Source organism: Carassius gibelio, chromosome A24, assembly GCF_023724105.1.
Source record: "Carassius gibelio isolate Cgi1373 ecotype wild population from Czech Republic chromosome A24, carGib1.2-hapl.c, whole genome shotgun sequence".
NCBI lineage: Eukaryota > Metazoa > Chordata > Actinopteri > Cypriniformes > Cyprinidae > Carassius > Carassius gibelio.
The window spans coordinates 15,023,048-15,046,067 of record NC_068394.1 but is presented as its reverse complement, the minus strand read 5'-3'; the positions used below and the strand labels follow the sequence as shown (position 1 = coordinate 15,046,067).

The following is a 23,020-nucleotide window of genomic DNA, read 5'->3' as shown; positions in this document are numbered from 1 at the left end:
AAAAATAAAATAAATACATTTATACGTTTATATTTTTCAGAAACAAATGCCTTAAATACTTAAATTGACAATTAGATTAATTGAGGACCGAGATAAAAAATATATAAATCTCCAATAATTATTAAAAAAAAAAGTTTCTTAGGTATTGTTAAGTGCTTAAATTCAAAGCACAGCCTAATGAATCAAGATAAGAGTTAAACAGCATGCCATATTTTAGTTTCTGTTTACATACTTAAGTAATAATAACAACAATAATAAAGAGAGAGCAACAGTTAAGACAAACTTTTATTTACAGCATCAAGACAGTCACTTTGAAATGTGTTGCCATTAAAAATATTCTTTACAGTGACAAATCAATATACAGTTATATCTCTAACATGAGCTGAACACACAGAAAGACAGACACAGTTCTTCATAAACGTGTAAACGGGAGTGTTATTGACCGCAGCGGCTGCTCACAACATCAACGCACACATGGCTTTTTTTTAAATCAAGACTCGGAGATACTAAAAATAAAACTGATTAATTTACATTTAATTCTTCTTTTCCCTCAATATCGAAGAAAAACAACAACTTTAATTTTGTACAAACCTGGCAAAGAAGAAAACAAAAAGTTTTGACCCTTATCAGATATTTAAGCAAGGCACCAAAAAAAACTAAAAGAAAGAGAGAAATGCGAGAGAACCACAGCAAGGCTTCAGTAACAGAAGCATGAAAACACAGCAGCACACAGAGACGAGAGCACATCCTGAGCAGACATCAGTAGATGAACTCTCCAGGGACCTCCTGCAGGGCGCAGAACGGCTCCTCAAACTTGAAGCGTTTGGAGATGGCTTTCTGATCCGGGGTCCGGCCGTCTGTCTCAGAGGACTGGCGGCACCCACTGAGGGTGTAGGAGGCCATCACGATCAGCTCCTCCTCATCTTCATCTTCATCAGGGCTCTCGTCCGTCTGGAGCCAGCGGTGTCTGAGACAGTCTTCAGCCGTGGCTCGGCTCCTGAGGACAGCAGATCATCATCAGAACACATATGATCACAGACACTTACATATTAAATATTAAATGTTCTCTTGAAGGGATAGTTCATCCAAAAATGGAAATTCTGTTATCTCTTACTTATCCGCAAGTGTGTTCAGTTGAGCTCAAAAGAAGATGTTTTAAGAATTTTGGGAACCAAACAGTTGACGGTAGCCATTGACTTCCATAGTATGATTTTTTTTTTTTTTTTTATAGATGGGTGCCGTCAACTGTTTGGCCGTCAACATTCTTCAAAACATCATCTTCAGTGATCAGCAGAAAAAAAAAAAAAACGTACAGGTTTGGAACAACATGAGGGCGAGTGAAATTTTACATTTCAGGTGAACTACCCCTTTAAGAGAAAACCTGCCAATAATCTAAGAAATATTCTATGAGCTTTTTTTTTTTTTTACTGTGTGTGTGATAAAGACTTCTTAATGACATCATAATCCAAGATGTGTTATCATTTGAGGAAAAACATCAGTGGAGACATTAGTAAATACTAACAAAACTAATTAAAAGATTTAATACAGCAACAATAATAATACAAATTATAATAATATTCATCATAACTACTGTTCAAAAGTTTGGGGTTAGTAAGATTTTATCAATGCCTCTGAAAGAAGTCTCTCATGTTCAATCAAGGCTGCTATTAAAAATACAGCATAAACAGTAAAACAGTGAAATTTTACTCCAGTGTGAATAATCTGTTTTCTGTGTGAATCTGTGTTAAAGTGTAATGTATTTCTGTGATGCTCCGCTGTATTTTCAGCATCATTCCTCCAGTCTTCAGTGTCACATGATCTTCAGAAATCAGAATAATATGATGATTTACTGCTCAAGAAACATTTCTGATTATTATCAATGTTGAACACAGTTGTGCTGCTCAATATTTCTGTGGTATATTATATCTGTCCGGATGAATAGAGTTGAGTGTTTGTATGAGGGTCTCTGTCGGTCTTACTCCGGCTCTTTGATGAGCAGGCTCTTGATGAAGCTGATGGCGTCTCCGTCCAGACGCTGCAGCTCCTCCTCACTGTAGCTGATGTTGATCTGAGAGATGTTGAGGAAGGTCTCCTGCTTGTCGTCCCCCAGGAACGGAGAGATCCCCGTCAGCATCACGTACGCCAGGACACCGATGCTCCTGTCACACACACACACACCAAGAGCTCGTTTAGAGGAAATCACACCGAAACATGATCAGATGACCAGAGAAGGATTCACGGAGGAATAATGAGCTTCATGAGGAGGGAAAATAACTCACCACATGTCAGTCGCTGTGCTTATTGGCTCATAATTCAGGATTTCTGGTGCTGGAATGAGAAAATAAACTGGTTAAACAAGGTCAGTGTGTCCAAGTGTTTGACTGGCGGTGTGTGTGCAGCATTATCTGATCAGGGTCTGCAACTAACACTCGCCAAACACCAGTGAAGACCAGGATGCAAAACATCTAAATCCTGGAAAATGACCTTTAAAGTGGTTCAAATTAAGTTCTTAGCAATGCATATTAATAATAAAAAATTACATTTTGATATATGTACGATAGGAAATTTACAAAATGTTTTCATGGAACATGATCTTTACTTATTATCCTAATGATTTTTGGCATAAAAGAAAAATCAATCATTTTGACCCAGACAATGTATTTTTGGCTATTGCTACAAATACACCCCAGAGACTTAAGACTGGGTTTGTGCTCCAGAGACACAAATAAAGATGTAATTGGATGCCCTGCGTTCTGATGTGTGTGTATCGCACTCAATGCAATAATAAAGAGACACTTATAACATGCATTTAAAAAATACAATATATGCCCAAGTTTATAATGAGACACTAAAAACATTTCAAAAGAGCAGCAAAGCCGTTTTCAACCACAATAAAAGTTGTATGGTTTAATGTTTTAAATAAAATATCAATATCAACAGTACAATACTACTATTTAGTACGGTTTTAATTGATTTGTTTGCCTTCAAACATTAACCCATAGAGCTTTTATTATATATATATATGTTGGAGCTTGATCATCAGATAATGCACAGTGGGCTTGTTGTTTCAGTAAAGCGTGCTCATGGCAGCTGTGTTCATGTTGTTTCTGGTCTTACCCACATACTCCGGTGTGCCCATGATCTCCCTGAGCTCCTGACCGCTGCTGACCAGCCTGGACAGGCCGAAGTCCACCACCTTTATATCCCCGACAGGACACTCGCTGGTCAGGAGGATATTCTGAGGCTGGAGGAGAGAAACACGACAGACAATAAAGACACCGCTCACAGAAAGCTATAATCAGAACGGTGCTATAATGATATGTTCCTAATTCTGCAGAGTATAATCACACACTTGTAGCTCTGGTGAATAAAGCTAATGTATTCAGTCCAGTCCTTCAAACACCGCCCTCACACCTTTATACACCCAATCAGATCCTGACGTACTTTGAGGTCCAGATGCACCACGTTGTTCCTGTGAAGGAAGGAGACTCCCTCCAGGATCTGCTTCATCAGTCTCTTCACGTCTCGCTCACTGAAGGCCTCGTCTCGGTCTGCCACACACTGGGTAAAGATCTCTCCTCCGGCAGCGCTGGACACACACACACACACACACACACTCATCCTTCAAGAAATGGCTCACCCAAAATACTCACGGTGATATTTTTGTGTGAAACAGTAAAGGAGAGTTTCTGAAGAATCTCCACGCTGCTCTTTTCCATGCATTATATTGATCAAAACAGCCAGTAAAGACTTTTATAGAGTTACAAAAGATTTCCATTTCAAATAAATGAAAAATAAAAATAAAATATCCCTACACATCCTGTTCTTCTTCTAAATATGCAAGCGTTTCAGTTCAGTAAAGCGCATCAGTGCATGATTTCAACTTATGCTTAACAGCAGAATCCCTGGTGAAAAACTACATTACCCATGATGCTCTACAGAATCCACCAATCACAGAGCTGTAGAAATGAGGGCTAAGCTCTGCCCACTCCTATGTAGCACTGCAAAACATTTAAATACTTGAATATACATCTGCATATTCCGCAATAAACTTCAAATATAGTGTTTCTATAAATAAACAATCTACAAATTTAAATGATTGTTTTAAATATCTGCATTATTAAGTCCTTTGCAGTGGATCATGGGATTGTAGTTCTTCACTAAAGCCGTTAATACACAGTCGTGTGTCTTTGTTTTTTGGCTTATACCAGAGTCTGCAGTGACGTGATTCTCCCTGTAGCTGACTGGTTTGTTTAACGCTTTAACAAACATGCTTCTAAAGGCTCCTGTATTTGTGTGAGGTTTCGATTTACATGTTTTTGCAGCTTTGAGCATTGCAACCAATCACAGACGTGTTTGTTGAGTGTCTGAACGCAACATTTTTTATTTTATTTCCAGTCCGTTCAGAGTGAACCGTTTCACTATAACCAATATATAGACATACTGGTTTTACTGGTATTGGTAGAGACAACTGAAGTTTTGGTACTGGGACAACACTAATATTTAACGTGCAGAAAATCCCATTATATCAGGACACCTTTGCTCAAATCCCAATCCTTTAAAACCTCCAATTATGAGCAACAGTAACGCTGAAGCTCAAAACACCAGGCTTAACTGCCTCCATCATTAACACAGCATCATGTTTTTCAGAGATAAGCTCTGTGTGACGGTGGAGACGTGTGTTGAAGAATCAAAGTAACCTTCATCTTAAATGAAGATATACATCACAGATAAACATCACGCTGTCATTTTTGGGTCAACTGTCCCTTTAAGTACCAGTGTGTTTTAATATTACTACTTTAGCTTCAACTATTCTCAGGTGTTATTTTTTTTTCTTATCGCTCTCCATTTAACAAAATGTTTTTAAAAGTTTTAGTAAATTAAAATAAATGCTGTTTGGAACCCAGCTTTTCATTTTAGGTTTCCATTTTCCTTTTTTTGTATTGTTTTATATAATTTTATTTCATTTTTAGTTTTGTTGATGTTTCAGTACTTCAACATTTCTAATATTTACATTTTAAACATAACATTTACATTATATTACAGCTTTATTTCAATGACTAATGACTATTTTTAATAGTTTTAGTTAACCATGACCACATATAAACACACACACAAACCCCATTCTATTCGATCAGATCTAAAGCAATGCTCAGTGTTGATAAAACAGTACATCAGGACTGTCATGTGACCCTCGACGCCTCACAGCTGTTAAACATGTGCTTTCAGAGGCTCGTGTGTCTGCCAAACCCAAGGCTGCTCGGTGCTGGACGTCCAGCGGAGCCGAACCGATCCACAGCCGACAGAGAAATACACACATCCAGCCAGCAGAGAACTAGGTCATGTTTCGGGGCCGGATGAGGGTACGTCTGAGTGATCACATCACTAATGCAACGCAGGGGTCAGCCCACACTACTCCACAGTTTTCCTCTGGATGGCCTTCACATTAGAGATCAAACAGATCTACTCCCAGAAGCTCTTCACTGTCAACTAACAAAAACACACTGAGCCGGTTATATATATATATATAAAAAGGTAATGCTTAGAATAATACTTAGAAACACATTAAGAAGAAGTATGCCAGAACTAAAGCAGCTGTATGGTGAGAGAGCAGAGGCAGAGAGAGCAGAAAACACTCCTCCATTCGGGCTCTGATCTCACACCCCAGGAGCTGCAGTCGCTGTAATCTCCTACTGTGGAGGAGGAAACCGCTGAGGAGTGAGAGAACGGCAAACATAAACAGCATTACCGTCAGATCCACCATGTGCTGCCGGAGTCGGTGACTATTTTTGCGTTAATCATTTGTGATCCAGCTTCTCCTCCAGAAGAAGTGAGTGTAAGGTTTAATGAACCTTTGCAAATAGCTTTCCTAATAATGTGCTTATTAGCAAGTTTCACAATGAATGTGTCTAAAGTAAACAGTCCCTCATAGAGCGTCTTGGAAGAGAGGGGCGGAGTCAGCAGAGCTCATTAACATTTAAAGGAACATGTTACAAAACCGCACACTCTTAAAAGAGCTGTTTTTGACGGGGTAAAAAAGGTGTTGTTTTACACTACCATTGAGAATTTTTTACCAAACTGTGTTACAGGCTTTTCATTAAGACCCTAAAGAATCATATTAATAACTTTTGGAAAATAGGCATCTGATGACCTCTTTAAACCAGCAGTGTGGGCAGGGCTTTCCCAACCCTGGCTCTGGAGATTAAATCCACTGAGTGGTGGACGATCCCTCCCTCTCTCTCTCTCGCTCTCTCTCTCTCTCTCGGGGCCACGGTCCGGCCGCTCACGTGCTGCCGCTGAGAGCGATGACATTATGAACTCCCAGCTGGAGCTCGCGCCTCAATGAGCCTGGCCCGATCCAGCCCCCGGGGCCCCGACTCGCCCCAAACAGCCACAGAGCATGAATAAGCCCTCTATCATTCCATCCAAAACCACATCCCCTCCTTTAAAACGCCCCAGTGCCCCGAAATATCCCTGACCCAAGTAAAGATGGAAAGAAAAGAAAAAGCTGTCGGCTACAACTGGCTCTTTCTGGATTTCACACACTAGATCAGAGAGAGAGAGAGAGATGCATTACGCTCCACTTCCCCTCCATGGAAAGAGCACTTACAGAGCGCTGCTATCACACCAGACAGTGCTGACACGGAGAAAAGGGCTAATTTCAGGCACTTTACCCAGAGACACTTCTGCTTTTCTGCTTCTGTATCATGTTTTTGATCTAACCCCTAATAAGAGCTCAACAATCGGCTGAGGTTCAAAACGAGGTAGCGGTTAGAGAGAGATTGAACACTAATGCAGGACCCAAAAGAATACAGTCCTCCCAAGCAGACCCGAGATGATTAAAAATGATTTCAACTGTAGTGTTACACTACCATGTAAAAGTCTGGGGTCAATTAAAATTTACAGAAAAATTGGTGCTGAATTTTCAAGTAAGCTTTCTGAAAATTTGTATTGTTTAAAACCATGCTGCTTAATATTTTGGGGGATTGTTTGATAAATCGAAAGTTCAAAACTATTAAAAAAATAAATAATTAAACTAGTAGCAATTACTATTTGTAGGGTATGAAATCATTTGAAAACCCTGAAATCACAAATGACAAAAAATGCATGCAATTGGTGTGAACCCTGGTGACATTTTATTATTTTAATTATTTCTATTACTGAACTGTGTTATTATTTTGCTGAAGCTTTTGAAATATTGTGTTTGATAATGGGGGAGTCAGAAGGGTACATCGTCGGGTTACTGGCTTGTTAATGCAATCAATTCTGTAGACAAGATTACAGACTTTATTTGGTTTGCACGGTTTACTAAAAGTCTGCATCCATTTAGTCTGGCTCATGACGACCTTATGTGACCTCTCCGGACAGGTTTATAGACCCCAGGTGAATTCATCTGGAAAAAATGCTTATCCTGCTTATCGGGGTCAAAGTTGAACATTTGCTTGAGCAGCAGGTTCTTGGTTTTGTCTGTGGATGCTAATCTGCCGGTGTAATCTATTATCTGCCTAATGGCTCGTCCGACCCCCTGGGTCTTGGCAAGATGCGGTCAGAGCAGATTTACTGCACCATATGAAGGCAATCAGGAGCTCACTGACAACTGCCATCTAAAACAGGGCCGTGGATCGCTGCTAAAGTTATTACATTTCATCAATTACTCACTGATAAAAACTCAGTCCTGCCTACCTTGCAATTTGTGATGGCTGGACACTCCATACAACTAATCAATGACAGAAACACAACTGACCGGCCGGTTTGACACAGTTACGCTCGCTCTGTATACACCAGCTGCTCCAGTTATTTATATCTATTTATTTGGAAGCAGTTTGACTAATCTACTGCAGATTTAGGCTTTGCACAGCGTGTGTGAGCTAGCGTGCATCACAAATTATGTGGAGCCTTGCTGTTAGTGGGACGGGTTTGTATCGACTGCCGAAATTAGCTAGAGTTGTCACGATACCAAAGAGCTTGAACACGTGACAGCATGAGCACCAGTGCACTTAAATGAGTCTAATTAAAGCGTTGTCAAGAGAAACAAATAGTGTGTAAACTACTGGAGATGGCAACAACAACAGATGCATGAACTAGTTCAAACAAGCACAAAAACAGTTTAATCTGTCATACATACTGGAGAAAAACAGCAAAACATTGGTCAAAGGCGAGACTTTCCAACATGCATGTCGTTGTGCATGCTATCAAGTGGAGATTTGTGTTCGATTACATTACTTCACAAGTCAGATTACACTTATCACATGAATAGGAGATAGAGATGCACAATTATCCGAATTTCTTACTGTGATAACATACACTTAATCATTCAAAGCGGAAATTTAATCGTTCAAAGTCCTCATGTTGTTCTGCGTGTTTAAGATGCGTTTTTCTTTTTCCTTTCTACAGGTTATCTTAAGGGTTTTCCATTGTTTTAATATTAGTTTTAGTATACCAGAACAGTTAGGGTTGACGTGCATGTTTTTACTGTATTTAAAGAAACCAATCAGATGTGTAGTTGACATTTAAAGCTTAATACTAATAAAAGTATAGAGTGTTTGGCAAACAATGGTAGAAACATCATTCAGTTGTAATTACAATAATGAATTAATCGCAATTAAAATGTCAAGGGTATAATCAACAATTATGCTTTTTAAAAAACTGTGTCCATTAAGAATTAAGTCGAAGGAACTTAATTTCTGGCCAAGGCAAATATATTTTTGTTGCGTTACATGCATCTTTGTACATTACTCATCATATTTTTGCTAATAAAATGTATCTGTTTAATATTAACAAGATTGCCTCTATACTATTTTATTGGTGTTTTTCATTAAGAATAATAATGAATGCACCATTTTCAAGCATTCATTCATTCTTTAGTTTATAAATCATTGGGAAAATTTCTTCCCTGTAAGCATTTGGGTAAAAAACTGAAGCATAATTTGGACTTTTAATGAGTGCACAATGGAAATAACAAGAATAATCTTAGCAAGTGAAACTATTAACACCCGTCTTGGTTTCTAAAGTACATGAACAAACTGTAAAATGTTGGTTATGCATGCAATAAAAGTGGCAGAAAACCCCAAACGATTTTTAACAATGCATTCTGGAAATCCCCCTATTCTCTGATTCGGGCTCTGGCTTGCATGATTGGAGACAGCTGCCGGTGAAGGACAGCCGTGTGGGCAGATGATGAGCGATCTGAACTCAGCTGAACACATGCCATCGCTGGTGGGTGAGAGGAAACGAGAGTGACCTCGCTGCTCGTCCAAACCCAGTCGACTGATATAGATCGGCCTGCAGGGAGTCACCGGAGAACATGGGATTGGTGTTGACCAACGAACCCGTCGATACGGTCACGCACGCCACCAGATAATCAACTCTTCCTCATCACAGTCCATTCTTTCATGGCTTCTCTTCTGCTCTTCCTCAACACGACTCGTTGTAAATGTAGGCATCTCATCAGTTTCCATGGTTGGGAAGAGTCTATGGGCTCTGTGTGTGTGGAGGAGCAGATTAAAATTCCTGCGCTGACCCCTCTTCCCTCGCGAGGTCAGTCCATTCACGCCGGACACTGGGAACCGGGTCAACCGGGACAGAGGCAGCTGCACCAACCGACACGCTCCACCCGCTTTATACTGGAGGATCTGCATTATATTCCAATGCCAAAGTGCAAATGCTTTGACATCCGTGTAGGGATTCAATTCACATTCATAATAAACCTCAGGAATTAGCTGTCGCGAGTTTCTCTGAGATTCACAAATGTTCTGATTCGGGTTTTGTAACATTTTTGGTTGGTGAAACTGTTTTTTAGAACTGTTGTACAAGTTACCATGCATTACATTCACAATATATACTGATTAGGGATGTCAAAGATTAATCGAGGATCGGGCTGCGTGCGGCTCGAGCACAAAACACGTGCAAGTGGCCAACTATAAACCAGAACAAAGCACAAATGCATCTTTAAGCCCAAACGGCATCCAAATGCATGGCCACGATGTTACATTTTCCAGCTAACGAATTTTCCTTTTAAAACACAAAGCTTTTATACCACACTGGTCATAATCAGAGCTCATCACTTTTAAATAAACAATTGCTGGATTCAGAACAGCAATTAAAAGGCGTTGTAACCGATACGTTTCTGGTGCATTCAATTAGGTCACTAAACGGTGAAGCCACAACTAATAGCGCTTTTGCTGAATATATCTTACTACAAAAAAATAGTATTATTAATCTTTTTTTTTTTTTATGTGTCAGCTCTTTGATCGCGCTGGCGTCTTGCGCACACACATCCCACATATTGGGATCACACTGTGGAATTCAGTAATTTGTTCAGCCTTTAAACCCTGGTCACGTTTGGTTACAACTCCGTAAAGCTCTCTCCAAGATCATGCTGTGTTCACGTTTTTATACTTGATTTGTAAATACATGCCTATGATTTTGTTACTTGATATCAGGCGTCTGTGAGAACAAAACACAGGGGTAAAAAGAGACTATACATTTTTTTTAACCTGAATTATTTCAATGGGGGGAATAAACTTCACTGGTATCAGACTGAGATCAGTTTCAGCCAATACTGAAGCCTAGGTATCAGAAACCATATCAGAGGTGAACAAGGTGGATCCGAGCATCCCTACACATTGTGTCTAAAATGTAACTCACTCAATATTATTTTCATGTTGTTTGAACTGTAGTACAAGTTAAAATCACATTCGTGATCACACTCGTGCTGATATTCAGGAAACTGGCACTCTTGCGTTAATCACATCCTGTAAGAAACAAAACCTTTTCATAACTTTAATCACCAGTCTAACTATGTTCTAATAGGCTTCATCAGGCAGTGAATGCTTTTAGAAGTGTTTTTATTATTACAAAGCAAGTTAGGTACTTGTTAACATCAGCTAGCTGTAATATCACAGACGATAAATATTGCACATGCACACCCCTAATATTGAGTGCATTAAGAGGGGTGAAGGACTCCAGCAGCTGTACAGTAAAGATGAGGAGCACCAGAAGGGCCCGGAGATGCTTTGCCCATAGCCCAAAGTTCAATGTCAATGTCAGCATTTGGCTGCAAGGGAAACCCAATATTCCAGTGCACACGCATGCATTACCACAATAACTGTGTGTGTGTGTGTGTGTGTGGATGCTGATCATTGCTGGAATAGCGAGTGCTCACTGGGGCATGCTCAGTTTCTCTTTGTGGAGGTTTATAGATGGATTAGTGCTCTTTAGTTTTCACTCGCTCCGTGTACTCGGGTTCATCTCTTATTTCAGCATGCTCCGCTGATCTGAGCTCAGTCTCCATGTACTTCCTTACTTGGATACGATGGGATTTTACCTCGATATATTTGAGCCTGGATGTTTATTACAGATTAAGGAACGGCCCAATGTATACTCACCAGCCTGAAAACCAGTAATGCATTGACTGAATGATAATAGGGCTGCACTATTAAATCTAATTTCTAATCGCGATTACAGTTATTGATGCCACAATTACGTAATCGTTCAAAGTCCACGTTATGCATTTTTTATGTTATCTTAATGGTTTTTCCATTGTTTGAATTTTAGTTTTAGTATAACATTATAATACCATTCTTATTTTTACTTTAATTTAAAGAATCCGGTCCGTAATGTGAGGACGTTTCACTTTGCTTCTCACAGATATCTCTATCCTCGTGCAAATAGACCATTTTTACCCTAAAATGAGGGATAATTCAGTGGTTTTTGTGAGGTTAAATGAGTAATTATGCAGGATCAGCGTGACTAAGCCTTGTTTGTGTGATACTCACTACTCCAGGACGAGCACCATCTCGCTGGCCGTCTCGTAGACCTGGTGGAGATTGACCACTCGTGGACAGAGCGCTGCCAGCTCCAGCACAGCGATCTCGTGGAGGATCTCCGTCCGGCAGTCCTGACCCTTCCTCCTCTTCCTCATGTACTTCGCTGCATAGGTTTTCCCTGAGCTCTTCTCCACACACTTCCTCACCACAGCAAACTTTCCTCTGATGGGGAGACAGAACCAGAGGAAGAACGCTTTTTAGGGTGAGAAGACCTCAGACATCACACCAGATTGTGTAGGATCACACAGCATTCAGTGCATATTGAATAAGTCTGCATGTATCAGTCTCAGCAAACTATATCACTCTTTCACACAAACACACGTGACGCTCGCTGTGTTTTCAGAGTCTGCATCTCAATATCTGAGGACATGAGTCACATCAGCAGCTTTACAGCGTTTACTACCGTCAAACACACCCTGAAACTCACAGATCTTCACTAAAAACAGTGTTCACATGAATATTCACCAAGATTTGGCTGATTTTTACATCCCATAGAAGAGCATGGGTCACACACACACACACACACAGACAGAGAGAAAGGCCGGAGCCGGAGGCTTTGAGGGACGTGAAAGGGTGCAGCGGGGGGCGGGGGGCTGTGTCTAAAGATGGCACACTTGTTATCACTGCGTCTGAACGTGCTTTTGTCCCGCTGGGATATTTGCAGGATGAAATCATCAGCATGCCCAAACTGACCCTCTGTGTCCCACTTTCAGCTCTGAACTAAAAGCAGCAGGGGAACACGATGAGACAAAACTCCTCTAGCCCCCGACAGCGGAGGACACACGTCCCCTGAGGAGATTCTGTGAGTGATGAAGTACTGCACAGATTCAGGATGAACCGTGTCTCTTCTGCAGCACACCTGGAGGACTCGGTGTTATAGACAAACAGTCTATACGAGTTCAAAAAGATTTAATTACTATTTAATTCAATAAACTGAAGTGTAATAAAGCAATTTCAAACAAAACTTTTAATTTATGATCATCTATAATATGTTGGCAGAAAAAAAAAAGGCAGCTAACTGAAGATATATCGTAGGCCTATTCTAATATTGTTTACTCAAATGGCATTTAAAGAGAGAGACGTTATTTTTTTAATAATCATGTTTTTGTCACTATTTCTAAACAAGTTTATGATTAGGCATTATACACACCAGTGTTGGGTTAGTTACTTTCAAAAAGTGATTACTATCACTAATTACATCATCAATATTGTATTTAAATTACTCCGTCTGAAAAGTAACTTAGTTACTCAGTAAGTTTAAATCACTAATTAGACTACATCTTAAAATCCCTATAAACCTTAATAGAAATTAAACTTTATTCTTTCAAATTTAGTCAAACATAAAATACTTTAGCCTTTTAGCTTTAAAACAACTGGAATACTTTAATTTTATATATGCATGTATGTATGTATGTATGTATGTATATATATATTTACATTCAGCTGATGCTTTTCTCCAAAGCGACTTACATTTGCTATATTTGTCAGAGGTCGCACGCCTCTGGAGCAACTAGGGGTTAAGTGTCCTGCTCAGGGACACATTGCTGTCTCATAGTGGATTCGAACCCAGGTCTCTCACACCAAGGGCATGCGTCTTATCCACTGTGCCAACACCACCCCACTGTAACATTTTTATTGCAAAAAATGTAGTTTTCTTTGGTTGACAGACAGAAATACTAATCGTGTGTGATTTGTTATAAGGCAGCAGATTTAGCAGCTGACGCTGTGAGCACTGAACAATCTAATCACACCGCTGTGATCATATCAAATATAAAAAATATTATTTGGCTATTTTTGTCTTTTGGAAGCTGCATTTAAAATCCACTTGGCTCATAAATCTGTGTGCATTGTTTTTCTAATAATTCAACGGCCCATCGTCAATTATTCCTTACTTATTCTAGATGACACCCATGCCTAAAAAGACAGCTTTATGATGTTTAATACATTTTGCTGCTTTTAGCCTTAAGGATAACATAATCAGAGACTGTTTAGTTTTTATTTGAATGTGTTCATTTTGAAATGTGTTTCTATAGACATTTCTCATGTCTGTCAAATTTGTTGAGTTTGTGGAAAGTTGCTCATAGAGACCTAGACGGCAGAAAGTGCACCCTGTTTGTTTTATTTATTTTACAAAAGCACAATGTGTTGTTATTGTCAGTCTACACAAAAGCAGGCCCTTTTTTAGATTTGATTGATTTGTCTATTTTAAGGTTTCTCTGTGAATCAGGAAAAAACTGAAAGTGAAAGAGCTGGCGCACAGATAACTGCATATCAAATATTTGAATATTCAACTATGTGCACACCCACACTAAAGAGTGACCAAACAAATCCTAAAACAGATCCAAGAGTGATTTAAATACAGAAGGTGAGGTCTCAAATGAACCGTTAACAGTGTCTGCAACAAAAAGTACTGCAAGATTGGCAGAACAACTCGACCATAAACCAAATTGAAAGCAAGGTGTATCTGGTAAAACATCGGTGTTGGTCATTTCGATGGATGCATGCTCTGCTGGTAAACACATATTCATGCAGGAAAATGGAAACGGATGGGAAACAACTTTCCGCATTCCTTGTGAAAACTTGAGTCACATTCAGCCCGAAGCATTGCATCTGATGAATTCAAAGGACAGATGAAGAAAACTACTCTTTTGTTTTAATTGGCTTGTATGAATACTCAAATGGCTGATCAAGCTCATGTGAGAGTCACGGGTTCAGAAAAGGAAACCATCCCAATTTCTGTCCAGATCTTCTCAGATTTACTACACACAGCTGGGACTGCCTTCCTTCATTACTCAAAAAAATGTGTAGATTAACGGGGAAGTGAAAAAAAAAAAAACCTGTTCTGAACTGGCTCAATAAGATCCGGCTGTAAAATTAAGCAGCTCTGTAATCAGCGTCTTCACGACAGGAAGATTTTCATTTGGTCAAATGATACGCAAACAAAACCCATCTAACATGTGTCCCATGGATCAATCAATATCCTGATGTGACTGTGCAGGAAAGGATCAGTGACTGATTCAACATCAATTACAGAATCTCATTAAAGAGAAAGAAGAATCTTTTAGTTGTTTTCTGTGGCCAGTCTAAGGCACACCTGTGCAATAATGGTGTCGTCTAATCATCTTGATATGCCACACCTGTGAGGTGGATAGAGAAGTGCTCACCAACACAGATTTAGACAGATTTTTGAACAATATTTGAGAGAAATAGGCCTGTTGTGTACATAGAAAAAGTTATAGATCTTTGAGTTCAGCTCATGAGAAATGGGGGCAAAAACAAATGTTGCGTTTATAATTTTGTTCAGTGTATTATCAACCCTCATCTGTTCCTGCGTGTCACATGACTGACATCATGCAGAGACCAATGAGGTTTAATGTTACTGACATATGCCCAAATTTCAATATCGGTCAACAATATGGTTGTGCATCCCTAGATTAAGTTAGCTGCCTAACTACTATGACTAGAAAATATGAGCGTGCTGCTACAGTACTGTAAGTGTTCGAACAAAGCTTGTGAGTACATGACAGCAAGAGGTTGCTGGTGATTGAGTCACATGACTCAGAAGCAAGCATTCATGAAATCCCAGCGGTCTCGTAATCGTTCTGATTGAGACGGATTCAGAAACACTATAGCACCTTCCGCTCCTTTGAAAACCTAATAGGCTTTGACTGCCCTTGACTTCCACAGTGTGGTGTTAATCTGGTCCTGCTCCTCAGGATACGAATTCCACGAGGGAATGTGATACAGAAACAAATCTCCTCACATTACACCTGCCGCTCAGCCAGCCAAAGCATGGACGTCACAGGAGTCTGTAACTGGGCAATAAATCAATGACCATAATCATCACAATATACGTTTCCCTTGACAGGATGGTGCATATACCAGCATTGGTGAAAGTTACTTTATTAGTTACTTAATTATATAAAATACGTAATAACAATATTGTTTTACTCCATAAAAATGTAGCTAAGGCTGGCCACACACTTGATTTTACGGCCGATTTGTGCCCCGAACGATAATTTAGGAAAAAAATGGTATTGGCGCATTCAGTATGTGGGTTAATGACCTGAATCCCACTGTTAATGCAGGCAGCAAAACTAAATGCAATTGTTACATAACCATTTAAAAAGTGACAATGTATCATTACTGCTTAGCTTAACATATGAAAGTTGAAAATTCAACTATTAAAGCATGACATAAGATGGAAAAAAACTGTGAGTTTAATGTAATAATTAAATGTGTAATCTTAAAAAAAAAAAAAAAAGGATCAGCCATTTATATTAATGTGATTCAGAGATGAAGATCATAATATTGTTCACACAAGGGAGCCACAGGATATCAAATCCTGTAAGAGCTCAGTTTAAAGACTGAAAACGGTTCATTAAATTTACTAAAAAAATTAATTATAATTTCATAAAGTTTAATAAAGCCCAATATAATAAGTATGCAAAAACTGCAACCAACTGAAGAAAGGACACGATATTATTGGGCCATCTCACCCCGTCCTATCTTTAACTAATCACTACAACAGTTTGCAATACAAGCAGATGATCTACAAATGAAATTTTACAGACGATTCATGATGTGGTGCAGACGTTTTGTCAAAAATGACTTCTATTATTGTATGGAATTCAAAGCGCCGTGTGGTTAACCCAAGACTGACTTCTGAAGCTGCTGGAAGCACAGACGGTGATTTGGAGACTCTTTCGGTCATGTCAGCACATTTCCAGAGCCTCTGGACTCAGACAACACCCGAGCGCTATGTGCTTTTCACGTGTGGCTCTGGGGTTGACGGCAGGGTCACGGTTTATGTGAAGTAGTGGCCATATCAAGAGCAGATGGTCTGTGTGTTCGATTACCAGGTTTATATGGTCAAAGTTAGAAAGTTATTCAGAAATTCTGAGACTGTGAAGTTGCAGTTTGTCTAAAGAAGAGGGTTTAAAATGCATTTTTGCTTGTCGAATTAAAACCAGACTCTGGATAAAGAATACAGATGATGATGCAGTTTCTTTTTCTTTTTTAAATATGGAGTCTAGTTCTGATTGCACTAGATTTCAACAACAGTCCTCGCAGTGGTCTAAAATTTTAAATTATATTCATGCCTTTCTATTAAAACAACAACAAGATCGTCTTTGGATTTAAAATCTTGTATAACTTCTTATTTCATAAATATCACAATGTCTTTTTTTCCTTTCAGCTCTAGTCTCTGCATCATCTTTTCATTTCCAATTTGATCTCTGCACTCGATCGCATCCCCGCTGGTTTCTGTCACTCATGTTGACTCGATCTGGCAACTCTCTTTGAAAAGTGAATGATTTCTGGTGGCTTTGTTTCGTCAAATCACTGCAGGCCGCTTCTCATCAGGAGTGACAGTTTTAGAAAAGCAAAGTAAGTCTGGGTTGAACGAGAACATCGTAGCGGTCTTTCGGACACACTACAGCGCTTAAAAAATAGTCAGCGGTGAAAAAGGCTTAAAACTATTTTCCCCATGTCCTTTCTGCCACGCTACACTTAATGTGTTATATGAAGGAAGCAGCGCTTTATTTTCTTCCAAGTGAGCAAGTGTGTACTTTATCTAAACACCAGAGAAAGTGCTGCATTACTCATCAGCAGACATCTAGAGAGAGCACAGGTGATTAGTCTCCGACGGGTGACAAAGCTCTTAAAGACAGGGAATGAAAACAACATATGACTAAACAGTCCCATCAGCACACGCACGCTCACAGAAGAGTGAAAGCTTGTTCTGTTTGTTCTGTGTCTGGGACATGGAGGAATAATGAACTCTGACCTGTGACCCCGGTGCGGAGGGAGCGAGGGGCTCCTGTTCTCATGCTCCACAGAGACTGCTGAAATATCTAAGAAAGAGCATTACCTCACCTGAAAGCCTTTACACTGTTTATTTAGACCTGACTATGTCCTTTCAGCACCTCGCTTGTTAAACAGTGGTAATTATGCACCACAGAGATCTGGTTTTCATGACATGCCTTAATGCGGACAAATAAGTGACTTTACAAACATCAGAAAATATGGAAAATTACACACAATATACACGGAAAAGTTTAAAAAGAACAGCATTTATTAAAAATAGAAATTGTTTCTAACAATATAAGTTTTATCTTTTTTATTTTTATTTAACTTGTCCTTGCTGCACAAAAGTATATATATATATATATATATATATATATATATATATATATATATATATATATATATATATATATATATATATAAATTACTTTTACGGTAGTGGTAGCGGTAGTGTTTATTGTTACAAAGGATACGATTAAAAGGGCAGTGGTGTTGGGAATTAAAGTGCTTGCAGGATCATTAAGTTAAATGTATAATACATATAAAATGTATTTTGTAAAAAGACCATATTGTTAATAATAATTATATATATTATATATATATATATATATATATATATATATATATATATATATGACCCTGCTTTACAGGTTCACGGTTTAAAATTTACAATTGTAACATAAAATTAAATTACATTTTGATCTGAACAAAAAAATTATATCTGCTTAATATCGGTAAAAAAAATAAATAAAAAAAAATTAAAAAACAAAAAAAAAACAAAGTGCTTACATGATTCCTAAAGAAAATAAAACAATTGTAAAACAGTAAAATAAATACATTCGTCAAACCTTTTCAGTTGGATTTCAAAGGTTTTAAAGTTTGTATTTATATTCAGTGTGGAATCACCCAAACCCGACCGCCGCCTCGACACTCCCCACATGAGCATCTCTTCACACGGGACGCAGCGGGACCGAGGCGCGCCCTCAACGGTGGACATTACCACAAAAGCACAAATGACGGCACACTTCACTTCTGTACACCGAACCAGGAACAGTTCTTTCACCCTCCATTACTAGCAGCGATATTAACGCTAACATTAGTGGCGTGCCCTAAAGCTAGTATTCCCTGTCACGCTCACTTTCGTTCAGAGATGAAGACTGTCATCTAGCGGCCAGGATATAAACTCAAAACGAAACAGACATGTATCTTGCATGAATTTTTTTTTATATCGATATTCTGTTTTTGAGAATCGATACAGTATCGCCAAACAAAATATTGCGATACTCGCATGTATCGATTTTTTCTTACACCCCTAGTCAACCGTAGCAAATAATTGAGCTGGACAAACCAATTAATTACACAATTTCAAGAATTTTATCTGCAGTATATGTTCTGTAAAAAAAAAGGGTTCATATTAGCGCCATATTCGCCAATACCGATATATCGACAACAGGCACACAACAGCCGATAATATCTGCAAACCGATACATCGGTCGAGCTCTAAAACACACATACATTAATTTTTTTTTTTTTTAATTTATGCAAAGTTCTGTGAAAAACTACATTAAAAAACATATATATAAATGTCTATACAAGCCGCACAATTTGACTTATCAATAATGTCAAAGTTTAATATTTTAGTGCTTAGCTCCGTCTTAAAAAGTTTGCTAAAAAAGTTGCCAATGTGGCAGCGGTTGGTTAAAATGACATATTTAGACAAATTTACACAAACACTTGGCCCAGATCATCCCTGTCTTTCTGACACTCGAGCACTGAAAGGGCTTCAATAACAAACTTGGCTTTCACATGACATCGCCGTCACCCTACTGTCACCCGCTCTGTTCCCATGGTGCACAGCAGATGTTGATACTGGGTTTGTAGCCCTGTACGACTTGAATGGCATGACCATGATGGCATGGCACCCCACTCGGCTGTTAAAGCTGGAATTCTCTGGGAAAAAGAAAAAAAAGTGATTGGGAATACAAAGGGAAAAATATATAAAATCACACTGCACAGATCCGTCAATCAAGCAGCGGAACTCACCCAGAAATGAAAGACTGATGAAAGATGGGCGAGAAATTCCCAGCTGATGACATGCTGTTTAAGACAACAGTGAGACTATGGTGTCATCTGCTTTTACACCGCAAACACATCCCAAATATACCAGCTTAATTAAGGGTTCACAGAGCTCTGTACTGAAGCTGAACTGTGGAACAAGTGTGTGATCGAACAAACAGTCACAGCAGTTTTCATTTAAGCAAAGTCTGCCTTGAAATATTTTAATTTAGTGTCCTAAATGATTTGCTGATAAATTCAATCTGTTGTCTCTCGCATCAAAATCCAGCCACATATTTGTTTAGAGCTGTTTAAAAGAAGAAAAACTCAGCAACATCTTGAAAGGCTTGAGGGAAAGCACATTTTCAGCTAAATTTCATTTCTGAGTGAACTATTGCTTCAAATCTTTATTGTAAAATGCATAAGTGGGATGCATTTCAGTTTATTAAATGTAGGGTTTTAAATGACATCTTTCCTTTTTATCACCAGCAGAAGTGTTTATGGCACGCTGCCGTTACAGGATCTGTGACACGGCTTTAAGGAACTTCCCACTAAGATGCATGAGATAAAATGTCGCTCAAATGTTTGAAAAATTACACTTTTCATTTTACATGGCACTCTTCCCATCAAATATCTCAGGCCTAATCTGCAGCGTGCAGAAGCTGTTCCCATACACGCAAGGCAAAGACATATTTTGTTGATCTAGTGTGTTTGGCTGCCATCCACACACAGTGGTAGAGCACTGGTTCTGATCCGCTGGGTGTTCCCAAAACACAGTGGCAGAGGAATACAATTATCCACATTCGGAGCAGCCAATCACATCCCTGGAATCCTGAAATGGCTGAGAGATTGGGAAAACACTGGACATTACCTAGTCACCGATTTGTCTTTCTCTTGCTTTATTGTACTCAGATGTAATTGGCCTAAACGGCGCTGGCGAACGTCCAGATAGTTGCACTTTCAAACCTCTGCCCATTAGTCCTGATGCGTTTTACAAACTAACGGATCAGAAAGACTCACCTGGTCATGTTTGAGAGTTTGTCTTGTGACTAATACACTTCACAAGTGTCCAACTTGAGTTCAAACATCTGTCCATCACAACAAAGCTACATGTCTCAGTTCATCTCAACCAGCACTTTATTGATACTGGACAAATTAAACTGAGTTTTCTACTAGTTTTGCACGGGCATTAAACGCTACACAAGCTCCAAACTTTTTGTGCATGCACTGCACGCCCTCCTCAGTAAAAAAAAAAAAACAAGACTAAGCGCAGTGAAGTCAGAGCAGTGTTTATATAGTGCTGAAGTCCTACAGCGGTTTGGCAAAGGAACACCCGCCAACAATACAGTGCCCTGTATGACTTACTGATTTAAAAACCACTGAGCCCTGGCATCGACGCAGTGTGCCATCAAACGACTGTTTTCCAATCATGTGATCCAGCTTTAATGCACTGCATGCAAAGTTTATTGGGTGTTTCATTAAATGTGCAGATCCATGTATGTGAAAGCCATCTAAAAACACACTTTAAAGCCGTGTAGATGTTAAAAACTGTGATGCATGATTTAAAACTGACTGAACTGTATGCAGTGTAAGTGATAAATACATTCAATAGCCTATCCTCAAAGATTTGGGGCTAAAGCAAAGTCTGTTCATTAGAGCAATTGGAGATCAGAAAATTAGGATGATCTTTAAATATAGTTATTTTCATTAACAAATGAATCTGTTTGCATTGCAAATAAGGGTTTTCATGACTTTACACATTATCTTGAACGGATCCATATAAAATGCATCAATATCTGAAAGCCATCTAAATGACAAAGCAATGCAAAATAACACTCTGAAGCAGTGCAGATGTTCTAAACACTGTGATGCATGACTTTAACTGCTCACTTATTGATCAGCTAGCAATAAATGGATGCAATATCCATAACGCACAGGGAACATTGAATGTAAAATGTTTCCATGCACATACACAAAATCCAAAAGTTAATACAAGTAGGATAACATGCCAAAACATATACTGAGCGTGCTTTACTATGACCGCAGCACTTATTCAAAGACAAAACCTATGGCATGACTTCGAAAATACTATTTTATTTTTTATCTAAAACGATTCAGAGTGCACGGCACATACACACAACGCATATGAAGCGCATGCATCAGATAGAGAAGACATAAAACGCGTGGCACAGCTGACACACACACACACACACACACACACACACATACATACACACAGGTAAAGGTGCGCCTCACCTGCCCAGCTCTTTGCCGGGGATGACGTCATAGCGCTCGGTGAACGGCTCGCTCCTGATGTCGGTCCGGATCTCGCGCAGCAAACCGGAGCGGTTCGGACCGGATTCACACCGGATACTGCTCCTGGGCTCGGGACGCTCAGGAATCATAACGGCTGTTATAAACGTAAATTCGGTTCTTGCTGTAAGTTACCTACAGCCGCTTTTACCTGCAGCTGAGCTGATATCACAATAAAACCGCTCCTCTCGCTGAACTTTAATTTAACAATAACAACATGTAAACGTGTCTAAAATATAAACTGCTGATAGTTGCATCTTCGATTAAAACTCCTCGGAAGTGAGCAAACACGCTGTAGTTTATGATGACTGCTCTCTCCTCGACTCGTCTGCTTTCATCTGCACCGACTCAACTAAAGCCAAGCCGAGCTCAGACCTCAGTTGCCAGGACAACTGGCGTGATTGACACCGCTGTCCGCCAATCACAATCAAGCTTTTACCGGAGGGCGGAAGGAGGTGGTCCTTGACGGTGACTTTGACAAATAAGATGTGACCAATTAATTAATTATATAATTATATATTTGAGAAATAAGAGAGCGCGAAGTTGGGTTTTATTTTGAGAGGACAATGGAATCATATAATGTTTACAGGAACTTTTGACACTCAAATACAATCATCCTCTGCGATTTGCATTTATATTTAACATAAACATTTACCTAAAATTACAATTGTATATATATATATATATATATATATATATATATATATATATATATATATATATATATATATATATATATATATATGTGTGTGTGTGTGTGTGTGTGTGTGTGTGTGTGTATATATACATACAATATGTACATAAAAAGTACATAAAAGTAAAATATATAATATATTAAAATAAGAGTGTCCCTTTTCTGATGATATTGTAATAATAATAATAAGACTTTGCTCTTATTCTGAGCTTATTTAAAGATTTGCATCTTCAGTGAAGTGAAACATTCCCACACACATTGAAGAGATTCTCGCGAGGCCCTCTGGTGTTTGGACTGAGTAATGATGAGAGTGAACCAGAGA

General features: G+C 39.0%; 1 protein-coding gene across 1 annotated transcript; it reads right to left on the bottom strand.

Moving 5' to 3' along the window:
• Positions 1-267: 267 nt before the first annotated feature.
• On the bottom strand, positions 268-22,414 carry stk17a (serine/threonine kinase 17a). Its single transcript, XM_052542742.1, has 7 exons — positions 21,948-22,414; positions 11,778-11,990; positions 3,445-3,589; positions 3,118-3,244; positions 2,280-2,328; positions 1,980-2,159; positions 268-997 (listed from the first exon to the last, which is right to left on the bottom strand). The coding sequence occupies exons 1-7, from the start codon at positions 22,094-22,096 to the stop codon at positions 760-762; spliced, it is 1,101 nt and encodes a 366-aa protein (XP_052398702.1). The 5' UTR covers positions 22,097-22,414; the 3' UTR covers positions 268-759.
• Between the last annotated feature and the right edge of the window lie 606 nt (positions 22,415-23,020).